The sequence below is a fragment of the Chrysemys picta genome, chromosome 12 (genome assembly GCF_011386835.1).
Source record: "Chrysemys picta bellii isolate R12L10 chromosome 12, ASM1138683v2, whole genome shotgun sequence".
Lineage (NCBI taxonomy): Eukaryota > Metazoa > Chordata > Testudines > Emydidae > Chrysemys > Chrysemys picta.
This window is the reverse complement of record NC_088802.1, coordinates 8,171,480-8,194,410: the sequence shown is the minus strand read 5'-3', so window position 1 is coordinate 8,194,410 and position 22,931 is coordinate 8,171,480. Positions and strand designations below refer to the sequence as shown.

Below are 22,931 nucleotides of genomic sequence, written 5' to 3'. Positions count from 1 at the left end.
GTATTCAAATGATCTCTTACACGGTATATTTTGGGCAAATATAATTGCAGTGGAGTGTAGGGTGTGAATACAGAGGGGTTTAGGGTACGTTTCCCAGACCTGAAGAGCTCGGTGTAGCTTGAAAGCTCATCTCTCTCTCTCCCCAGCAGAAGTTGGTCCAATAAAAGATATCACTTCCCCTCTCAAGGGTTACACAGACACGTTTGTTTTTGGTAAAAAGCCATTTTCTTGGAGGAAAAAGGTTTCCATTCAAAATATGTTTCCCCCTGATCCACTCAGACCATCAAGTTTTTGAGATGGAATTGAAAGGAGGGTCCCAACAGGCTCTACCACTTTATTTCTAGCGGAGTTGGCTAGAGGAAAAAAGAGACATTTATCAAACATTTTCTCCTTATTTTTAAAAATTTGAAATTTTAATGTTTCTAAATGAAAAATTTCAATGCGCTCTGATTTTTAGGCCTTCCCCCAAAGTTTAGGGTGATAGCGTAGAGTCCAGAGGCCTGAAATCTGAAAATCTCTTTCCTGGAGTCGGGTCATGTTGGCTGGTCTAGATCCCACAGCCATTGATAGGTTTCAGAGTTAACACACCAATTCCATGATAAGCAGGGCCGGTGCAAGGATATTTTGCACCCTAGGAGAAACTTGCACCTTGTGCCCCCCCTCCATTCCCCCCCGGAGCATCACTTATTATAAACTTTCAAAAATGAATACTGCATAATGTGGCATTGTTCATTAGAATTAATACACGTTCGGCTTGAAAATGTATTAATTTCATTATTTAGTCTACATATTTAATGAAAATAAATGAATAAACTGACAGTGTTGACATTGTTATTGTTTTCACTTTGCACAACATAGCATGCCTCTTAAAATAACGACTCTGTCGTACAACAACTGACAATATCAATATGACAAATTTCAACACCCTACACACGCATGTTCACACATGATAAACATATACACGCAAATACTTTGTGTCAGTATGTTATGTATTAGCGAAAAGATGGAGCAGCAATTTGTCTTAGATCTGAAACAACTCAACAAAACTAGTTAACCTCAGTCGACAACCTCCAAAAACTAGTAAACTTGGCATTATAAACAGCTGTCGGAACGGGTAATGGCTGCGCGCGACGAGAAAAGTGAGGTCGTTGCCACTTTGTAGTGTAGTGAAGCGGTACGCTTGTCCCTGCAACGCATAGACTATAGCTGTAATGTACGAGAGAAGAGCGACAAGTTAAAATGCGAGTTCAACGACGTTTCTCTTTTCTTTATTCATTCGTTTTCCAGCAATAGTGTGAACATTTTTGGGGGGGCGCTGCTTTTTGGCACCCCCAAATCTTGGCTCCCTAGGCGGCCGCCTAGTTCACCTAGTGGTTACACCGGCCCTGATGATAAGGCACTTTTCTGAGGCTAGGTCTATACTACCCGCCTGAATCGGGTGGTAGAAATCGACCTCTCGGGGATCGATTTATCGCGTCCCGTTGGGACGCGACAATCGATCCCCGAATCGACGCTCTTACTCCACCAGCGGAGGTGGGAGTAAGCGCTGCCGACAGAAAGCCGCAGAAGTCGATTTTGCCGCCGTCCTCACAACGGGGTAAGTCGGCTGCGATACGTCGAATTCAGCTACGCTATTCACGTAGCTGAATTTGTGTATCTTAAATCGACCCCCCCCCCTGTAGTGTAGATGTACCCTGAGTCATGGCAGGCTCTTTGCAGACTCAAGCTCTGTTCATATTAGAACAGTTTTCTTCGAAACCACAAAGGCTAGAAACTTACTCTTAAAAAAAAAAAAAAAAAAACGGGGATTCTGCAGAATCTGAGTTCGTTATGAAGGTCACAGAATTATATCAAGGGGATCCCAACGTTCACCTTTTCTAAAAACAAAAAGGGTTTAAAACCCAGCGTGGTAACGGAGAAATCTTGCAGGAGGTTAGTGTTTGTCACTGGGATTTCTGCAGGCATCTGCGCAAAGCCATGGCTGCAGAGGTAGGATGCCCCCTAAAAATGACCATTGTGCAAGATCTGCGATCACTGAAGAGTTTGCAGCGGTCCCTTAAGCTTAGACAGTGTCCCCTCTGGCGGCGCTTGGCTTCCTTCTAGTGCAGTCGTCTGGCCGGCTGCAGATGAAACCTCTTTCCGAGTAGCATCTGGAGCTGCTGACACCAATGTCATCCAGGAAAGCGCACTGCCCTTCCCCTCTCACTGGAAACCTGCAACAGGCAGGAAGGAGGACTGTAAATGAAACCAACAGGCATTCCCTAGTCCATACAGAGAAGCCGCCGGGTCTGTGGCTCAGGAGATCTGCTTTTTAATCCTGGCTCTGTTGCTCTGACAAGGTTGTTTCCCCTTTTATTCTTTGTCTTGTCTGTATAGACTAAGTTTGATAGAAGCCACAGGACCTGCTGCTCTTTGAAAGGAGACTGCGGTTCCGTTTGATTTGGAAGGACTTTGCTGCCGGCCTACAGGGGGAGCTGGCCGAAGGGACTTGAAGAGGCCAGCTGGGGGATGCCAGCTTGGGCCCTGTCCAACTTACAGCTGGACTTCAATGCCCTGGAAGGGGACTGAACTTTTGGGCAACCAGCCTGGAGGGCTAGGCCATGGGAAGCCCATGTGGGCAACCCAACAGGAGGAGGTGACCAAGGGGAAGGCCCAGCCACCCTGCACCCAGCCACATGGGGGCACCAGCTGCTGAGTTGTTTTTGTGGATGTGGGTTCTGTTCCTGCTAATGACCCAAGCCCAAGGGATTATTACAGTTCTCTGTACCCCAGAGAGAGAAAAGGACGCACATGTTGTTGAATTCGGTTCCATTGGGCCATTTCCAGGGCTGGTTCAGCTCCTTCCATAGGCCAATCCAGTGGTGAGGGGGCCCTTTATAGCGCAGCATGAAATCCTACAGAAAGCAAAGCAAAATATCTGCCATGTCCCTCATTCTCCGGCCTCAATTACCCTCCGCCTTTGATTCCCCAGGAGCTGCTCTCCCCTTAGAAGCATATGCTTTGTATCCACTTCTTAACTCTGATGCGTGTCCTCAAAGTTACCCTCTTGCCCCAAATTTAGCAGGAGAAATTTCATAGGTTCATAGAGTTTGGGCCAGAAGGGACCCTTCTACTTCCAGTCTGATCTTCTGACTAACACAGGCCTTCACCTTTCACCAGTTTCTCCCGCTATTGAGCCCAATAACTGGTGTTTGGCTAACGCAGATCTTCCAGCCAGACACCCCGTCTGGCTTCAAAGCCCTCAAGAGACGGAGAACCTGTCGTTTCCTTCAGTAGCTTGTGCCAGTGATTAAGCACCCTACCGTTAAATATTTGTGCCCAATCTCTGACTTGACTTTGTCTTCAGCTCCCAGCCATTCTTGTTATGACTTTCTGCGCTAAGCTAAAGGCCCTTTCCTACCTGGCATTTTCTCCCCATGAAGGTATTTATATACCATAATCAAGTTGGATTTGGTGAATAGTTTTTGGCCAAAAAACACTGAAAACCAAGATGTCGAAAATGATTCATTGTGAAAATCTTGAAATGAACTCGTTTGACATTCTGTTTTGAACTGACATGGGAAATGTTTAGTTTGACCCCAAACTAAATGTCTTGTGGTCTTTCATTTGGTTGAGTTAAATCACCCAAATTCAGTTTTGGTTCAAAATGAACCAAGTTTTTCCCCCTTGGATTTTTTGTTTTGGCCACCAAATCAAAAAATCAATTATTCACACACCTGTAGTGAGGTTAAATACATTAAAGATTGTGAGGTGCTCAGGTACTCTGGGAATGTGGGTCAGCTAAATAAGTTGGCTTGGAAGGATTAGATTTTTAAAGATAAATGCTGATAAATGTCTGTTTCATCAACACCCACTCACAGATTGATGAAAAAAATATTTCCATTGATAATTGAAATTTACAACTGGGCAAAACAACAAAAATGCTGCTTGGGAACTTATTAGTGGTTGGTTTAAGGATATTTACCTTGTCCTTTGACATATGATGCGGACAATTTGGGAATGTCTACACCGCACGCTAAGCGAAGGTCTTTGGGACTTGTGTTTCCAAGCCCGTGCTGGAGTGGAAACCCAGACATCTGAACGGTGCTGGTGTGTCCCTATCGCGATACACAGGCCTGAACTGAAGTCAGAACTGCAGCTTCTGTGGGCGTGTACTATCCTTTTCTAGGGTTCCTAGCCCCCTTGGGGGGAGGGATAGCTCAGTGGTTTGAGCATTGGCCTGCTAAACCCAGGGTGGTGAGTTCAATCCTTGAGAGGGCCACTTAGGGATCTGGGGAAAAATAGGTACTTGGTCCTGCTAGTGAAGGCAGGGGGCTGGACTCAATGATCTTTCAGGGTCCCTTCCAGCTCTATGAGAGAGGTATATCTCCATATATTATATTTCTCCACAGTGGGCTGTGGGAGAACTTGTTCATCTGTCCCACAGGATTTGACCAGAAGTATTTGGGGTGGTTTTAGCCCGTGAACACGTCCAGCCGAGCCATTTAGCAGTCTGCAAGTTCCCTGTGGCCAGACTCTTAAAGGTCAAAAAGCTTCAGTTTTTTGAATCTCAACCTCTACCGCAGGAGTAGTCAATACGCGGACTGCGGGCCCATCCAAACTACCAGACGCTTTTGAACGTACTCCAGAAATCTTTTAAAATGATGATTATTATTTTCTCTGGAGTCTGGCCCTTGACCTTGACCAAACAATGTGGACCCTGACAAAAGATAATTGACTACCCCTACTCTACTGTCACTAAAGAATGATTGCTAACGCCCCCTACTGTCTGAGCCTCCCGTCACTTCCCCATTACTGCGAAAATGTAAATTGATGGTTTAAAAAAAATGCTTAAAAATAAACATTGATATTATCTGTCGAAATAAAAATGGAGTTCGGCCGAGCCTAGAACTAAGTCAGGGCAGTTGCTTTAAATTATGCCGCTGGCTTAGTATCCCTGGGTGACCTCATGCCCACGATGCATTGGGGTTAGCAGAGCTCTTGCTTCATGGGGACTATGACACCTGCGCCAGCAGAGATTCCCCGAACGCTGGCCGTTCAGGACCGGCCTCCCATCGCTTTGCACCTCCTGAGCGGCGCGGGTCAGTGGCTCGCACTGAAGAATTGTCTGGAACCCTCAGCTGTGTTTGCAACGCGCGAGCGTCTCTCCCTCACCAGGTCCTGCAGGGAGTCAATCACAGCGAGGGAGGCGCTGAGTGAAGAGCATTTGCTTTGACTGGATGTCCAGTTCCCTTCCATCTTGGAGAAGAAGTAGCATTTGCCTCGGTTTCCGATCCAGTCGTCCGGGCACGCGGCGTCGATGGGGGGCGGGCAAGCCTGGGGGGCTCTCACTGAAAATAAGCAAGTAGCGCTGTGGTGAGAGATCGTCCTGCTCCTGGAGCTGGTGTCTGAATGTGGGTCCCTGCCTGAGAAGGGACTCAAACACCCGACGGAGACACACACCCTACATCCCCCTCAACCTCTGCCTGACCCCCAGGTTCCCCAACCCCTGTCCCACTCCTCTCCTGGGGAGGCCCAGTGCCCAGCCTGTACTGTGGCCACGAAAGGAGGGACTGAGAATTAGCCCCTGAGATCAGGGGCGTCAGGGCTCTGCACTCACCGGCCAGTGCAATTATAACGGAGACCAGCACTGCGATGATGACACCCAGAGCAATTGGAATCTTCTGATCTCGAATGCACTGTAGGCTGAGAGCTGAAAAAGAACAATATTGAAGGAGATTGTCACAAGCAGCCAACGTAGCAGCCATAGGGTGAGAACTGTAATGACTGGTAATTGCCTCTTGGCCAGGGCCGGCTCTAGGCATCAGCAAACCAAGCACGTGCTTGGGGCGGCACATTTTCAGGGGCCGCATTCCAGCCACCTTTTTTTTTTTTTTTTTTTGGCAAAAACCTAGAGCCGACCCTGGCAGCAGCAGCGCGTCGTGCGCGGGGGGCGCCCTGGGGCTGCTGCGGTTCGCGCCGTGGGGGAGCAGCGCCTGCACCTTGTGGCTGGGCCGGGCAGGCTCCGAGCGGGGGACATTCAGGCTGGGGGCTGCTCCGCGGGGCACATGGAGCCGCCTGCAGGTGGTTCAGGGTGGCTGCCCCCCGGCGCCGCAGCCGGGGCTGGGCGAAGCAGCCCGAGCTGCCCAAGGGCTGCGGCAGGGTGGCCAGAGGCAGCAGCGGGGCCATAGAGGGCGGAGCGCTGCCGTGCGGGGCCCACATCCCGCTCTCCGGGGCTCCGTTCCCTCTGGGGCTACCCTGCGCCGGCTCCTCAGCCCCCTGCCGGGGCGATCCCCTGGCTCTGCCCTCCCGGGTCCCGGACGGTCCTGGAGGCAGGAGCCCTGGCTGGAGGGACCCTGGGCTGAGGCGCGGCCCGGGAGCCCCGCTGCTTACCCCGACCCTGCCAGCGCCGGACCAGCTGGAGGTGAGGGGGGAGCGGGCGGAGTCAGCACTAGTGGGGGGAGCCCAGGGCTGGGGTGGCAGTGGGTGCGGGGGGGGGGGGGAAAGAACCCAGGGGGGGTATGGGGGGGTGAGATCCCAGGGTTGGTGTGGGGGCAGCCAAAAATTTTTTTGCTTGGGGTGGCAAAAAACCTAGAGCCGGCCCTGCTCTTGGCAGGAGAGGCTAAATCTAGCTCTGTATATTTCACCACCTCTCCTGCACAGACTGACTGGTCTCGTGTTCCAATGCTACTGCTTTAAACACCCTGCTTATCTTTTAGGGCCACATGCTAAGGGTGGGCGAATCATCAACAACTCATTTTGCAAACAATTTTGAAGTTACTTTCATTTTGGAAGAGTTTGAAAACCCACTTTTTTTTTTCCAACTAAAGAAATAATTTTTTCCCCTTTTTAGAAAATTATTGAAAAAAAGGAGAACTGGGTTTTTGGTACACTCACAGCCTCCCGCCCCCCTCCAGTTTTTTAGATAATGGTTTTAATTAAAAAAATGCAAAAATTTGAAAACGAAAGCACAACGAATGAGGAATTTGGATAACTTTTTGTGAAACTATGTATTTATTTTTAAAAGGCCACTTTTCAATGAAAAAGCTTTCCTTCAGCTCTACTAACTACCTTTGGAAGACTAGAGACTTTGGGGCCATACGGTGGTTGATGGGGAGAATGGTTTTCACGACCATCACTAAGTTAGTTGAGAGCTACCGGGACAGCCCAGGATTTGTCTTAGAAGAGCAGAATGCTCAAAATCTGGAATTTCCGTTCCAGGAGAAATTCTGGTATTTAAAAAAAATCATCCCGATTAGGGATGAAAAGTCAATATCAACATTTCCCATGTTTTCTTTTGATAATATTGAAATATCATATAATGTTTTAATATTAGGTATAATATCAAATTAATATATTATATAATTCATATTGAAATGATTATAATATAAAAGCCAAAACAAAAAATAGAATGATAAAGGCAAAACAAAGCATTTTCAAACTTTCACATCACATGTTGTCAAAATGGAGAGAGTTTTGTGAAATGTGTTGATTTCAATGAAACTGCATTTTCCGACATAAACTGTTCCACTGAAAAATTCTGACCAGCTCGGTGATAGAGGGTATAAAGCCACCATAGGGACAAGATTTTCAATCGCTCAGCTCCCGTTTAGACACATAATGAATTAGCCAATTTTTCAAAGGCATCCACAGTTGGATCATGTATGAGGATTGAATCTGGGACTTTTAGATTTAAAAGCAGGAGCAGCCACCCTTCCTGTCTAATTGCTCAAGTCCAGGACTTTTAAAAATGACTAGTTATTTGGGGAACCTCAATTTTTGGACATCCAACTTGGAGACCTCTTGAAGTGGCCTGTTGTGTGTGTATTTTTTAGCACTTTCTGATAATCAAGACCTTCTACAGGGTTTCAGCTATGCAAAACCCGGGGAAAAATTCCATCCAAACTTTTTCTCAAAGGAAAATCGAAGGCTTGGGGGTTTGACCAAAATGAAAATTTTCACACACACTTTGTCTGCTTTACTTGGGGCGGGGAATGGGGAGGGGGGATAGTTGGAAAACTGGAAACAAAGTTTTGAGTTTTGGGCCCAAAATGTTTGGGGTTTGGTCAACAATTTTCAGTTTTTGATGTAAAGTCAAAATTTTCAGCTGGAATCTTAATGACAATTTTTTTTTTTTGTTCACATTGAATTTTTCTGCAGGGGGAGAGGGGGAAGACCAGCATTTTCCAGCCAGCTGTAGTCTTAAGTGGAGCATCCAGTAGACACCCAAGATCGTTAGTCATTTTGGAAATCTTGGCCCAAATTCCTTAGTATTTGTGGGGTCTTAATCCTGCCAGTTCTCCATAGAGATTTTCAGGGTAGAAAAATCCCCTGAATTCTTAGTCATCATAAAGAAATTAGTTCCTTCTTAGTATATCTTAGTATATATTAACGAAGCAAATAAAAGTGCAAAACCTCAATTTATTATCTCCTTTCCGAGGCAAGTTATAAATGTTTGTGAAATCTCATATTTAAGCCACTGAGGGCCAATATGGATGGTGCATTGTCCTCAGATTCAAGAGATGTGGGTTTTGTTCCTGACTCTGCTAATGACCTGTGTGGTCAAAATCACTTCCTTTCTCGGTCTTTGCTTTCCTCCCCATCCTGTGTCTGTTTATTTAGATGACAAGTTCTGTGGGTTAGGGACTGTGTGTCTGTGCAGCTTCCAGCACAACGGGGCCCTGATCTCAGCTGGGGCAGGGACTGTCTCTCCCTCAGTGTCTGTGCAGCACCCAACACAACGGGGCCCTGATCTCAGCTGGGGCAGGGACTGTCTCTCCCTCAGTGTCTGTGCAGCACCCGGCACAACGGGGCCCTGATCTCAGCTGGGGCAGGGACTGTCTCTCCCTCAGTGTCTGTGCAGCACCCAACACAACGGGGCCCTGATCTCAGCTGGGGCAGGGACTGTCTCTCCCTCAGTGTCTGTGCAGCACCCAACACAACAGGGCCCTGATCTCAGCTGGGGCAGGGACTGTCTCTCCCTCAGTGTCTGTGCAGCACCCAACACAACGGGGCCCTGATCTCAGCTGTGGCAGGGACTGTCTCTCCCTCAGTGTCTGTGCAGCGCCCGGCACAACGGGGCCCTGATCTCAGCTGGGGCAGGGACTGTCTCTCGCTGTGTGTCTGTGCAGTGCCTGGCACAATGGAGCTCAACTGAGGTTGCTACTGTAATCCACAGAATTATTAACTTGTGTCTGTTATCCTATCTTCCACCGCTCTCAGGACAGGGAGCATGTGGACAATCACCTCTCCACTTACCATGATGCAAAAGAGATTGTCCATTCATACAACCAAGTACTTTCCCTTCTGCTCCATGCAGGGCCTAACACCCTGTGAGATGTCCAAGCACCCATCCTGCTCCCTCCATGTCTACAGAGCTGTTTTGAATACAACCATCATTGCTTCTCTCCCTTCCAAGTCTCCAAGGGACTGGCTTTCCACATACCTGGCATCTCCACTCCACACAGACGGTGCCAATCCGCACTTTGCCAGGTTAGGAGACTCCAAGGGCCAGGAGAGGTGAAATTAGAGAGGGTTTATATCCCTTCCAAAATCTTTATCATTAATTGAGATAACTGTTGATATTCTTGTTATCCATAAAAACATCCATTCCCTCCTTGAATCCTTTCTAGTCTTTGACCTCAATAACTTCCTGCGGCAGTGAGTTCCCCAGTTTAATCACACATTGTCTGAAAAAGTATTTCCTCTGATCAGTCTTGAATTTGCCACCTTTTAATTTCACTGAACATCCCCTTGTTGTACTAGCAGACAGGGAGAACAGACACTCCCGATTTGCCTTCTCTATCCCATCTCTTGTTTGATAGCCTTTTATCCTGTCCCCTCTTATCAGTATCCTCTCTAACAACCCTAATCTTTTCAGTTACTCTTCATAGGAGGCTTTTCCCAGGCCCTTCACCCTCGCTGAACCAGTCTGGTTCTCCCATATTAATTTTTGAGAGGGGCTGATGGGTACTGCACACAGTTTTCTGGATTGACAGCCTTTTACGACCCCAGTTCTTCAGTTGGCCATAAAGCCTTCCAGGGTAGAAATGATTTGACTCACTAATGTAAAAAAACAAGCATGAAACAAACATACTAACCCTTTTCAGTCCTTTAGCTCATCAAAAAGGGCATCAACTCCCCCTACCCCTTTTTGGTCCCTCTACAAATCACATCACCAGGTCGCTCTGAAACCTCTCTTAACCAAGACAAAAATATTTACCAGGATCTCTAGTTGCTTGTGGCCTCTCTTCCTTCATCGTGTTGCCAATCAGCCGCGGGACTGTTGTCTCTCCACCTACCAGGAAGACAAGGGCAGTTATTTTAATTGTGCACTTTCCCTTTAAATCCATCAGGAATGGGCCGTGTGATAGACCTAATGCAACTTGCATTGCCCCATTCGAACCCTCTCCCTGGGTTGTTTTAAATGCATGTATTGCCATGCGATCCCCATAGTCATTGCTTCCCCTGGCCTTAATAGCCTCCAATGCCTGACAGTCCCCACACCGCTGGCATCGATTTTTAAGGCCAGCAGGGACTATTAGACCATCCGATCTGGCCTCCTGTATAGTCCAGATTATTCCACCCAGTTGCACCTGTACTGAGCCCAATAGTTTGTCTTTGACTCAAGCATCTTCCAGGATGGTGTCCGGTCTGGATTTGAAGACATCAAGAGAAGCCACTGCTTCCCTGGGTCCTTTGTTCCAATTGCTCATCCTCCTCACTGCTCCACATTTGCACCTTATTTCTTCCAACTGGGATTTGTCTGGCCTCAGCTTCCAGCCGTTGGTGTTGCTTATGCCTTTCTGCCCTTCGATACCTGGTCTTTTCTCCCCACGAAGGTACTCGTACACTGGGATCAAGTCACCTCTTGATCTTTTTAATAAGCTAAACCGACGGCATTCTCGACGTCTCTCTGTTTTCTCCAGCCCTTGAATCACATTTGTGGTCATCTGCTGAGCAATTCCCTCCCATTTCTCACCATCGGTTTTACAACACAGACAGCCAATCTGGGTGTGGGATTCCAGTAGCGCTCTCACCAACGAACCTCGCAGAGGTCAAATCACCGCACCACTCGCTGTTCCCCTGCCCGGAGTCCGAGCATCACAGCCGACGTAGCGTCACACTGAGAGCTTGCGCTGCGTTGCTTTGTCCACCGTGACCCCCTGCCCCCCGCCTCCAGGCTGAGATAACAGCCTAGCCTTTTCCTAAGCCTGGGCCAGGAGCATGCAGTGTACTGGCAAAGCGTGTGTCACCTCCCCCTCCAGCAATTGGGCCACCCAGAGGATAACAGTTTACTACTGCTGCCAGATAAGGGTAAAGCTAAAGTGGGCTGCGCTTCTCCCACCACATTCTCAAACTCCACAGGCTCCTTTTAAGTATCTGAGCCATGTGATCTCCTCTGGAGACGTACCCGTCATGTAGCGGTTACCACGTATTTCCCTTCCCATGGCGGCTATGGGGGTGGGGGGCTGTTCAGCTGTGTCAGTGCGACTTTCCCCCTTAAACAGGCACCTGGGAATGAAGATCGTTCAGGTCTGTGTCCCTTACTCAAGCCCTTAGCACCTCTTGCTGCTACAAATTCTATTGATCTAGGCTCCTGTGGCTGTAATATTTGAGCACCTCCTTTGCCCCCATTGCAAATGTATCTGTTAATAACAATAGCTAGTTGTGTTACAATATAACCTAGAGGCTGCAGCTGAGATCAGGGCCCCGTGGTGCCGGGCGCTGCACAGACACACAGGGAGAGACAGGCCCTGCCCCAGCTGAGATCAGAGCCCTGTTGTGCCAGGCGCTGCACAGACACACAGGGAGAGACAGGCCCTGCCCCAGCTGAGATCAGGGCCCCATTGCGCCAGGTGCTGCAGAGACACACAGCGAGAGACAGTCCCTGCCCCAGCAGTCCTGGGGAGAGCAAAAGGTTTCACTCACCGCCCATTGGGCTGCATGTATATGGAGAAGGGAGATAGATTTATACGTCTGAGATCAGCAGATGTATTTTTCCCCACTCTCACGGTTCAGGGCAACTGCACCCGTGTTTCCCCTCCAGAGTCCATCACAGCTTCTGGCTCCCCAGCTGTCCGCTCCCCTGAGCAGAGACACCCGCGTCTCTCCCTCCTGACTGCGGTTTTCCCAGGCTGTGGTGCCTAGTACGGCTATCTCACAAGCCTGTTCACCTCTGCGGGCATAGGCTGGAGAGGGGAGATAAGGGGGCAGGACAGGGATGACTCAGCGCAAGCAGGAAAATATTATAGCTCCTAAAAAGCAGCAGCTAACACACTGGAGAAAAATCTTCCCCGGATCCCTTCTGATCCCTGCTGGCTCTGCCTCAACCTCCTGTAGCACCGATGGGCCCGATTCATTGTTAGCTCGGCCCTGGAGCCGCAACGGCTGCTGCCCCAGAGCTGTTTTGCACTGGGTGTAAACGAGCCCCCGAGAGACTGAGCTATGGTGACCTGGGCACATAGGCACCGACTTGTCGTTTTTCCCAGGAGTTCTCCACCACAAGGCCCCACCCCCATTCCGCCTCTTCCCATCCTCACCCCGCCCCCTTCCCCTGAGGCCCCACCCTCCTTCCGCCTCTTCCCATCCTCACCCCGCCCCCTTCCCCTGAGGCCCCACCCTCCTTCCGCCTCTTCCCACCCTCGCTCCGCCCCCTTCCCCTGAGGCCCCACCCTCCTTCCGCCTCTTCCCACCCTCGCTCCGCCCCCTTCCCCTGAGGCCCCACCCTCCTTCCGCCTCTTCCCATCCTCACCCCGCCCCCTTCCCCTGAGGCCCCACCCTCATTCCACCTCTTCCCACCCTCGCTCCGCCCCCTTCCCCTGAGGCCCCACCCTCCTTCCGCCTCTTCCCACCCTCGCTCCGTCCCCTTCCCCTCAAGCCCTGCCCTCCTTCCGCCTCTTCCTGCCGCCACTCCACACCCTCCCACAAGACCCTGTCCTCGCCCCACCTCTTCCCATCCTCACTCCGCCCCCTTCCCCTGAGGCCCTGCCCTCCTTCTGCCTCTTCCCACCCTCGCTCCGCCCCCTTCCCGAGGCCCTGCTCTCACTCTGCCTCTTCCTGCCCCCACTCCACACCCTCCCACAAGACCCTGTCCTCGCCCCACCTCTTCCCATCCTCACTCCGCCCTCTTCCCCTGAGGCCCCACCCACCTTCCGCCTCTTCCCACCCTCGCTCTGCCCCCTTCTCCTGAGGCCCTGCTCTCACTCTGCCTCTTCCTGCCCCCACTCCACACCCTCCCCCAAGACCCTGTCCTCACCCCGCCTCTTCCCATCCTCACTCCGCCCTCTTTCCCTGAGGCCCTGCCCTCATTCCACCTCTTCCCACCCTCGCTCTGCCCCTCCCCAGAGGCCCCGGCCTCTCCCTGCCTTTTCCCACCCTCGCTCCGCCCCCTTCCCCTGAGGCCCCACCCTCATTCCGCCTCTTCCCACCCTCGCCCTGCCCCCTCCCCCAAGGCCCCGCTCTCACTCTGCCTCTTCCTGCCCCCACTCCACACCCTCCCCCAAGACCCTGTCCTCGCCCCGCCTCTTCCCATCCTCACTCCGCCCTCTTTCCCTGAGGCCCCACCCACCTTCCGCCTCTTCCCACCCTCGCTCTGCCCCCTTCTCCTGAGGCCCTGCTCTCACTCTGCCTCTTCCTGCCCCCACTCCACACCCTCCCACAAGACCCTATCCTCGCCCCGCCTCTTCCCATCCTCACTCCGCCCCCTTCCCCTGAGGCCCCACCCTCATTCCGCCTCTTCCCACCCTCGCCCTGCCCCCTCCCCCAAGGCCCCGCTCTCACTCTGCCTCTTCCTGCCCCCACTCCACACCCTCCCCCAAGACCCCACCCTCGCCCGCCTCTTCCCGTCTCTGCTTCACCTCCTCCCTGAGGTCCCTGCCCGTCCGCCACTCGCAGTTCTCCGCCCTCCCACAAGCCCCTTCCCGAGCCCCCCCGATTAGCTGATTGGAGGCGCCGCCGAACAGCTGTGGCTGGTTTGTGCTCAGCACCCACTGTTTGTGCTCTGGGCACCTTGTTTACACTGCTGCTTAAGACTGAGTGGGGCTGGCATCACGGGGGCAGTGGAAAAAGAATCCCAGGAAGAAGCGCTTTCTTCTAGCACTGAACCAAGAGCTCTGTCAGCACGAGGAACAGCGGGGTGCCCAGGCTGTGTCGGACGAGGGGTCCTGGCTCCCACAGAGACCAGCAGCAGATATTTCAGGGCATGAAACCTGCAGCTGCACCAGTTTAATGTAAATGGCTTCAGAACCAATCTAGTTAAACCAGTGCAAACGGTCCCCTGCATAGACCCTCCTCTTCCGGTTTAACAGCAGCTTGTTTCAGTTGATCTTAAACCTATTCCCAATCAACACAGATCCAGCCATCTCCCTGGCCTAAGGCGCTGAGTTTTGGACAAAATGGAGCAGGGGTTGCGGGTGAAATGAAAGCATTTTGATCAGTTTAAACGTTTACAGTAGTGGGAAACGATGGGGAGGAGGGGGAGGCAACACGTATTTAATGAGAGTCGATGTTGCGATTCAAGAAGTTAAATTAGCTTTATGAGCATCAAAACACATAATTGTCAACGTTACCTCCACATAGACAAAGTCAATAGCCGTAAATCAAAGTCTAATATGTTCTCAGGCATCATTTTTCTTACTTTGCTAAATGTCAATTCAGGGGCACCGGAACAGGGGCCAGGGGGCCATGGCCCTCCCACTTTTTACTGGCCATAGGGGAGAGCGAGGAGGGTAAGGGGGGAGAAGAGTGTGGGGGTCAGGATCTTGTGGGGAAGAGGCGGCACAGGAGCAGGGCCTCGGGGGAAGGGTTGGTGTGAGGGCGGGGCCTGGGGGGAGGGGAGGGGCCTCAGGGAGAAGTGGTTGTGTGGGGGCGGGGCTGCAGAGGGAAGGGGCGGTGTGGGGGCGGGGCTACAGTTTGGGCACCAGTGACCCCACACACACACTTTTAGGGCGCTTCTACTGCCCTTGTGTCAAATTTCAAATTCTTATCAATGGAAATAGGTTTTGTTCCTTTTGAGTGTGTGTGCGGTGAAGCTAAACTTTCCTGGCATTTAACGACAAAAATCTAATCCTTCCAACCCAACGGACAAGGGAGTTTGTTGGCTTCTCCCACCAATATGGGGCAGCAGCAAATGCATTGGCCTACAGCAGCGGTTTTCACCCTTTTTTCATTTGCGGACTCCTAAAAAATTTTGAACAGAGGTGCGGACCCCTTTGGAAATCTCAGACCAAGGCCTTGTCTGCACTGGCAAGTTTCTGTGCAGTAAAGCAGCTTTCTGTGCTGTAACTCCCGAGGTGTGTACCCTGCCAAGCCACTTAGTGCACAGAAACTGTGTCGTTGCAGCACTGTTAAAAAACCACCCCGATGAGAGGCGTAGAGCTTTCTACGCCGGGGCTACAGCGCTGCGGTGCCAGTGTAGACACCGTGGTGATTACAGCACTGCGATTGGCCTCCGGGAGGTGTCCCACAATGACTGCTCTGGCCTCTCTGGCCGTGGGTTTGAACTCTACTGCCCTGCCCTCAGGTGACCAACCATCATCCCCAGCCCGTAAATTCCTTGGAAATTTTGAAAGTCCCCTTCCTGTTTGCTCGGTGATGCATGCAGTGGTTTCAACACATCTTTCCAGGTGGCCATGCCTGCTCCACGCACCAGGCTTGGAGCAATGCCGAGCTGCTGGACCTCATCGGTATTTGGGGAGAGGAGGCTGTGCAGTCCCAGCTGTGCTCCAGCCGTAGGAATTATGATACCTACAGACAGATTTCATGATGCATGACAGAAAGGGGCCATGACCGGGACACACTGCAGTGCAGGGTCAGAGTGAAGGAGCTGCAGAACGCCTACCACAAGGCGCGGGAGGCAAAACGCTGCTCGGGTGCTGCACCCATGAGCTGCCGGTTCTACAAAGAGCTGGATGTGATACTCGGTGGTGACCCCACCTCCACTGCGAAGACCACTGAAGATATGTCGGTGGCTCGCGTGCCAGTCGAGAGTGGACCGAGCCAGGAGGAGGAAATCTTGGATGAGGATGTGGAGGGGGAGGGGGACCCAGAGGCAGAGGATGACTCAGAGGCCAGATATGCATGCAGGGAGCAGCGGTCAGAGCTTGGCAAAGCGCAAACAGGCGAGGAGGCTCCTGGTAAGTGGCTTTGATTTTGGGAATCACTGAAGCAAATTGTTGAGGGCAGGAGGGTTGCAGAAAGCAGGCTTGTGTCTGTATGTTACCATAGTCTGAGCAGCGGAACAGGGTGTTGATTGACTCCCTCACTTCACGGGAATCTGCCTCCGAGATCTCCAGGAAACTCTCCTGGAGATACGGGGCAATCGGCTGCCACAGGTTCCTTGGCAGAGTTGCTTTGTTTCTTGCTCCATTAGCGGTACATTTCCTGCACCACTTTGCCGTCACTGTGGGGGGGACACCATTGCTGCACACGGGGGAGCTGCAAAAGGGCCAGGGCAGAAGCCGCAGTCTTGGAGAAAACTCTCCCTTGATTCCCTGCTCACCCTCAGCAGCGAGAGATCTTCCCTAATGATCACCTCCTGTGGAATGTGTGGGGACAGGAATGATTATAAGGCCACCCCACCCCCCATAGTGCTGGCTCTCCCCAAAAGCCACGTGCCCAGCGTACAGCAGGGTCCGGGAACACTGATTGCCTCTGCCCCTGCGGCTACTCACCATTTTGGGGGTCTTGTGTTTCATATGTGCTTGCCTGGGGTCAGCCAGTCAGTGACAGTATGTGAATACTGGCTGTGTTTTAAATCACTGAATTAGTGCTCTCTGTGTTGCAAACAATACTGCTTCTGTAAAAGGTTGCGTTTTGGCTTCACAGAGATGACCCTGGGAGCCCAGCCTCCCTCTTTGTTATCGCCGGCTGAACGGCTGCGCAGAATTAGAAAGCGGCCAGGAAAAACTAAGGAGGACTTTCTGCGTGAGGTCATGATGCACTCCACGCTCCAGGCTATACTAGCTCTTCAAACCAAGCAGCTCCGCGCCCGCCCTCCCCTGCAGCCGCTGTTGCAAAACTCTTTCCCATGCGCCCCCCAGACACCACCAACAGACTCTTATTAACCTCCTGGCTCCAGTCCGTACCCGCAGCATTCCACTCCTCCCCCATCACAGTCCAGCCCTGCAGACTCCCACTACCCACTGCACTCAACACCCGTCCCTCTGCACTTAGCCCTGCTGAAGTACAGTACCCGCTGCACTGTATTCGAAAGGAGAGGGTTGGATATGATCCCTGGACATACACAAATCTTTAGCCATCCTGGGACCCCACCTCCTCCTGGGACCTTCCTTTCCCCCATCCCCTTCACTGCTGATGTGGTTTTTTTTGTTTGTCTCTCTCCTCCGGTTGCTGTTTTTCAATAAAAGAATTGTGTTGGTTTGAAAGCAATCTTTATTCTATTATTGAAAGCAAGCAGAGCCCTGCAAAGCAACAGGCAATTTTCTTAAAACTTCATAGTGCATCGTGTGCACCAATCACAATCACCTCCTAGCATTACAAGCACTGCACTCCCGAGCATAGCAACAAATGCTAGTGGCTTTCAGCTTCAGATTTCTGCCTCAAGGCATCCCTGATCCTTATGGCCCCGCACTGCGCCCCTCTAATAGCCCTGGTCTCCAGCTGTTCAAATTCAGCCTCCAGACACTGAGCCTCTGCGGTCCAACCTTGAGTGAAGCTTTCACCCTTCCCTTCACAAATATAGAGCGTACAGCACACGGCTATACGCATACGAGTATTGTCATTGGCCAGGTCCAGCCTCCCATCTAGGCAGTGCCAGCGGGTCTTTAAACAGCCAAAAGCACACTCAACAGTCGTTCTGCACTTGCTCAGCCTGTTGTTGAACCGCTCCTTGCTGCTGTCAAGGTTCCCCATGTATGGCTTCATGAGCCACGGCATTAAGGGGTAGGCGGGGTCTCCCAGGATCACAATGGGCATTTCCACTTCCCCTATAGTGATCTTCTGGTCCGGGAAGAAAGTCCCTACTTGCAGCTTCCTGGACAGGCCAGTGTTCTGAGAGATGCGGGCGTCACGTACCTTTCCGGACCAGCCTGCGATAATGTCTGTGAAACGCCCACGGTGATCCACAAGCGCCTGGAGAACCATTGAGAAATACCCTTTGTGATTAACGTACTCGGTGGCTAGGTGGTCAGGTGCCAGAATTGGAATGTGCGTGCCATCTATCGCCCCTTTGCAGTTAGGGAAGCCCATTTGTGCAAAACCATCCACAAAGTCATGCATGTTGCCCAGAGTCATGGTCTTTCGCAGCAGAATGCGATCAATGGCCCTGCACACTTCCATCAACACGACTCCAACGGTCGACTTTCCCACTCTGAACTGGTTAGTGACCAATCTGTAGCAGTCTGGAGTAGCCAGCTTCCACAGTGCAATCGCCACACGCTTCTCCAGCGACAGGGCAGCTCCATTCTCGTGTCCTTGCGCCGCAGGGCTGGGGTGAGCTCATCACACAGTCCCATGAAAGTGGCGTCCCTCATCTGAAAGGTCTGCAGCCACTGCTCGTCATCCCAGATGTGCAGGACTATGTGATCCCACCACTCAGTGGTTGTTTCCTGAGCCCAAAAGCGGCGTTCCACTGTGGTCAGCACCTCCGTGAATGCCACAAACAATCTTGTGTCGTAACTAGTATGTGTGGCAAGATCAATGTCGCACTCCTCTTGTCTTTGTAGTTTAAGGAATAATTCCACTGCCCCTCGTGAATGTTGGTCAGAGCAAGCAGCATACTGGTCAACAACTCAGGATCCATTCCTGCAGCCTGAAGAGGCAGGGTGCACAGTACACAAACCGTCGAAGGATGGCGCCAAATGCGGGCGGAAGCACAGGGATTGCTGGGATGCAAAGCAATGCATCACGGGGCATTGGGACAGGACTCAGGATGACCCCCGGCCCCCTCCACCTTCCCACAAGTCTTAGCAGCAGAAGAAGCAGCGATGCTCTGTGGGAAGCTGCCCAGAGTGCACTGCTCCGAATACCACTGCAAGTGCCGCAAGTGTGAACACGCTATTGCGTAGGCAGCTGTCGGTGTGAACACACAACGGCAGTTTCCCTTCATCGCTCTCTGAGCGGTGCTGTAACGGCTGGCGCTGGAACTGTAGGTGTAGACGTGCCCCTAGTCGGCGGAGAACCCGGGGCTGCAGGCCACAGGTTGAAAACCACTGGCCCATAGCCTAGCAGTGGCTGGCAAGGTCTCTTACTCAGCCTGGATTGCACTGAGGCTCACAGCGCGTTAGACGGGTAGTTAAACAGGGGGCGTTATTTATCATTCGAAGGAATGGAGTGCGGAGTACAACAGACACACACACACGCAAGGGGTCATCTTGTGTCTCTCATCTCACACACTCGCATATAGGTCTCTCCTGAAACCTGATCCTCTTCCCAGCATGAGATCACATTATAATACGCCCCCGGGAGAGAAAACAGGCCCACAGATCGGGGGGTGCAACGGGACACACCAGAGCGGGTAGAAATCTGACATGCGTCTTGGTGCGTTATGTGGGCGCGGGGACTAGGATGCACACACTGAGGGGGCGTGAAGGGACACGCATTTGTGGACACGCACACACCCATTTGGCAGCAGAGACGCAGGGTCGTCCTTACCCATACGCAAAGTACGCAGCTGTATAGGGCACCAGGAAATTTGGGGCACCAAATTGCCCAAAATGTCCTGGTGTCTTACGTGGCTTCGTGCAGCTCCAGTGGCCAACCCAATCCTCCGGCTGGCTGAGCCACCCAGGAAAGCTGCCCCCACCCCTGCTCCGCCTCTTCCCCATGGCCCCCGCCCCTGCTCCGCCTCTTCCCCAAAGCCCCCACCCCTGCTCTGCCCCTGCCCTGCCTCTTCTCACCCTGCTCTGCCCCAGCCCTGCCCCCACTCCTTCGCCAAAGCCCCCACCCCCGCTCTGCCCCGCCCTGCCTCTTTCTGCCCCATCCCCCCCCACTCCACTCCTTCCCCTAAGCAACATCCCGGGGGACTGCAGCAGGGGTCGGGCACCCTGCACTCACCGGGCAGCGGGAAGTGGAGCAACCCGGCCCCAGCCCCCTCCACTGCACCGGCTTGTGCTGGGGGGCAGTTTCCCTCCTGCCCCCAAACGTGCTCCTTCCCCTCTTTCCCCCTCTCACAGAGGCCTGGGGATGTTCCGTCCATCCCTTCCTCCCCTCCCCCCCCCTCCCCCCCCCGCCGGGGGGCTGCGTAGGGCACCAAAATGTCTAGGACGGCCCTGCAGAGACAGGTCTGTAACGGAAACTGCGATGGGCTGTACAGACCCCACGCTCCCCAGGAAGGGCTTTGTGAGAGCCGGGGGGCCCAGTCAGCCCCACCCGTTACACCAGTGCCTGGAGAGAGGAGTTAAACGAGGAAAAGCCCGGCTCAGAGGTGGATCTCTTGAGCTAGCCCCGTGGATGAAGGACGGACGCCGAAATGTCAGAGCCTCCTTGGGTGGGTCCTTTTGCTTCCCAGAACTAGTTTGGTTCCCCCTTTTAGGATGAGCAGAAGAGAACCCGGGAAGAGACTGTGAGAAAGGCCCAGCTATGGGCCGCGGTGGGAAGCAGCCGAGGGATACAGCAGAGGATCTGAACATACGCACCTTATCTGCTTCTTACAGGGTCCCTGGGCTGGCGTCAAGAGGAGAAGGTGGGCCTGCATGGGAGCCCACCTAGGATGGGCTTTCGACTTGCTTCATATAATTTACCGCTCCAGGAAGGACGGTTAAAGTGCTGGATTAGGACCCAAGAGCGCTGGCTTCAATTCCCAGCTCTGCCACAGACAACCCTGCTGCGTCTCTCTGTGTCTCAGGTCCGCGTCTGGAACATGGCGCTGTGAAAATCCCTGTGCTGGGAAAAAACATTTCAGTGGGAGGCTCGGCCGCTGCGGTCACTAATAGCAGATTCCTTCCCAACTACCAAAATAGCTCCCTTCCCAAAATGAGCTGTATAAAAGACAGACTTCTTCAGATTAACTGTAAATAACCCCAGAGGGGCAGGGCTGGGGAGTAAGTGAACGACTGAGATCTGTATAAACAGAGTACATTCTTCAGAGACTACACAACCACATGCGCACGGAACGTCACCAGTCGCTTGGAAACAAACCATCTGCTCATCGTCAATTTTAATTTTAAGCTCCTTGGGGAGAGGGGCTGGAGTTTTTATTCATCATTCTACAGCATTTGGTGCATTGTTGGTGCATAAAGCGAGGCATCATCGTCGGTTCCTCCCAAATCAGTGGCCCTTTGGCAGACAAGAAATGTGAAATCCGAAGGTTGGAATTTATTTCCTGTGTCCTTGTACTCAGCAGCTGAGGCCCCGGGGATTCCGGGGGAGGCGATGTTTAGAGCAAGAGAAGCAGCTTTTAAATGATTTTGTGGGAGATACACTGCACCAGCCTGAAGCCTGTCAGCTTAACTATGGACCAGGGCTTTGGAGCGGAGCCCGGAGCTGGAGCGCGGAGCAGCTCCGGAGCAGTGGAACTGCAGGTTTTTGCCTGGAGCTTGCTCCGGAGCCGGAGCACAGCTCCAAAGCTCTGCTATGGACAATGCATCATTACTGCCCCCAGGAGCACAGACACACACATATGGGCCCTCTGTCACTGGCAGGAAATGCACATGGTCCTCCCTCCAATTCCACTCCCAAGGAAGGAATTTAAACAGGGCTTCAATTCAACCGGAGCTGGCTGGAGCAGAGCACCAGTAAATATTTTCAAACCTCTGGGAGGCCATGAGCCAGCCCCACGGCTGAAGCCTGGAGCCCTATGCCTCGACACTTCCTGTGGGTCAGAAGCCCCAGTGCCCCCACAAGGCTGAAGCCCCCAGAACCCTTGCCGGCAGCTGAAGCCTGGAGCTCTGTGTGGGGTTTGTGTGTGTTGCGGGCCCTCCAGGAAATACACTATGAGAATTGAAGGCCTGAATTTAAACCCCGCTTCCATCCTCTGATGGTTCCCCAGATCCTCTGGCATTTGAAGTTCCCTGGTTGTTCTCCAGCGCTCACAACCCCTTAAAGAATTCGCTGAGACTCCCTCGGCCTCTAAACCTCCTTGTTCCAAGAAACACAATCCCCACTGAGTCCAAGGTGCTGCTAACTGCAGAGAGCCAAGCGTGTGCGAACTGGTCACCAACCCCGTTCTGTAAGGCCATGGGGGACTAGAACCGGCTCTGCAGAGCCGGGGACAGCTGGCGCTGCCACATTGCCACAGGGAGGCCGTGCGTGCGGCGCTGCGGCCAAGGAACAATATGGAGATTAGGCGCCACAAGACGTGCTGCCCAAAGAATGCAGAGCAAGGTCACCTTTCTGATTGGCCCATTGTGACGGGGTCAAGACTCACCACTGCTGGCGCCTCCCGCTGGGTGCTCCGGGAATTAGCTCTGTCCAGTCATGGAGCCCCTTTTGCGTGTGGTGCCTTGCCCTTCGTCAGCTCTGCTGCTTTGGGGACCCGCGTTGCTCCCCGCTTGGCGGCGTCCTCTTCAGGACACTGCCCTCCGGCAGTGCCCACTGCTCCGGTCTCTCCCCCTTCCGGGCAGGGGTGGCTCTAGGCAGGGCCGGTGCAACCACTAGGCGAACTAGGCAGTGGCCTAAGGCGGCAAGTGGTTGGGGGCGCCTGGGGCCGTCCTCAGGCATAGACAGCTGCGTAGGGCACCTGAAAATGTGGGGCACCACTGGGTCTTCGTGTCCACCCTACTGGTTTTCCTCTCCCTGTTCTGGCCCTTCCCGCCGGCTCCGAGTCTTCCTGGGAAGGGGATCTAGTAGTTAAAAGAGAAACAGTCTCCGGGGAGCAGCCTCTGGGCACGGCTGGCCCCTGGGGTCTAGAAAGGCTTGTTGGGATTTGCCCCTCAATGAACCGATGTTACGGGGGCCAAGGTGGAAGTTTCGCCTAGGGCGCAAAATATCCTTGCACCGGCCCCGGCTCTCGGCACCAGCAAAGCAAGCTTGGGGCAGCCCATTCGCAGGGG

At 52.6% G+C, this 22,931-nt stretch overlaps 1 protein-coding gene and 1 long non-coding RNA gene across 3 annotated transcripts; one reads left to right on the top strand and one right to left on the bottom strand.

The window, feature by feature from the left end:
* Positions 1–383: 383 nt before the first annotated feature.
* On the bottom strand, positions 384–21,272 carry LOC101939341 (C-type lectin domain family 2 member D-like). Of its 2 annotated transcripts, XM_065564287.1 has the most exons (8): positions 20,577–21,272; positions 11,911–12,170; positions 11,393–11,493; positions 10,202–10,276; positions 5,600–5,692; positions 5,155–5,330; positions 2,791–2,894; positions 384–2,213 (listed from the first exon to the last, which is right to left on the bottom strand). In XM_065564287.1, exons 2-8 carry the CDS (start codon positions 11,925–11,927, stop codon positions 2,063–2,065), a joined length of 717 nt encoding a protein of 238 aa, XP_065420359.1. In that variant the 5' UTR covers positions 11,928–12,170; positions 20,577–21,272; the 3' UTR covers positions 384–2,062. The 2 variants fall into 2 exon arrangements, with proteins under 2 accessions (XP_065420359.1, XP_065420360.1); XM_065564288.1 differs by lacking the exon at positions 11,393–11,493 and having other exon boundaries at positions 20,577–21,239.
* Positions 15,638–17,366, top strand: LOC122173121 (uncharacterized). Its single transcript, XR_010591996.1, has 2 exons — positions 15,638–16,115; positions 16,807–17,366. It is a non-coding gene; the product is annotated as an uncharacterized LOC122173121 (long non-coding RNA).
* Positions 21,273–22,931: the final 1,659 nt, after the last annotated feature.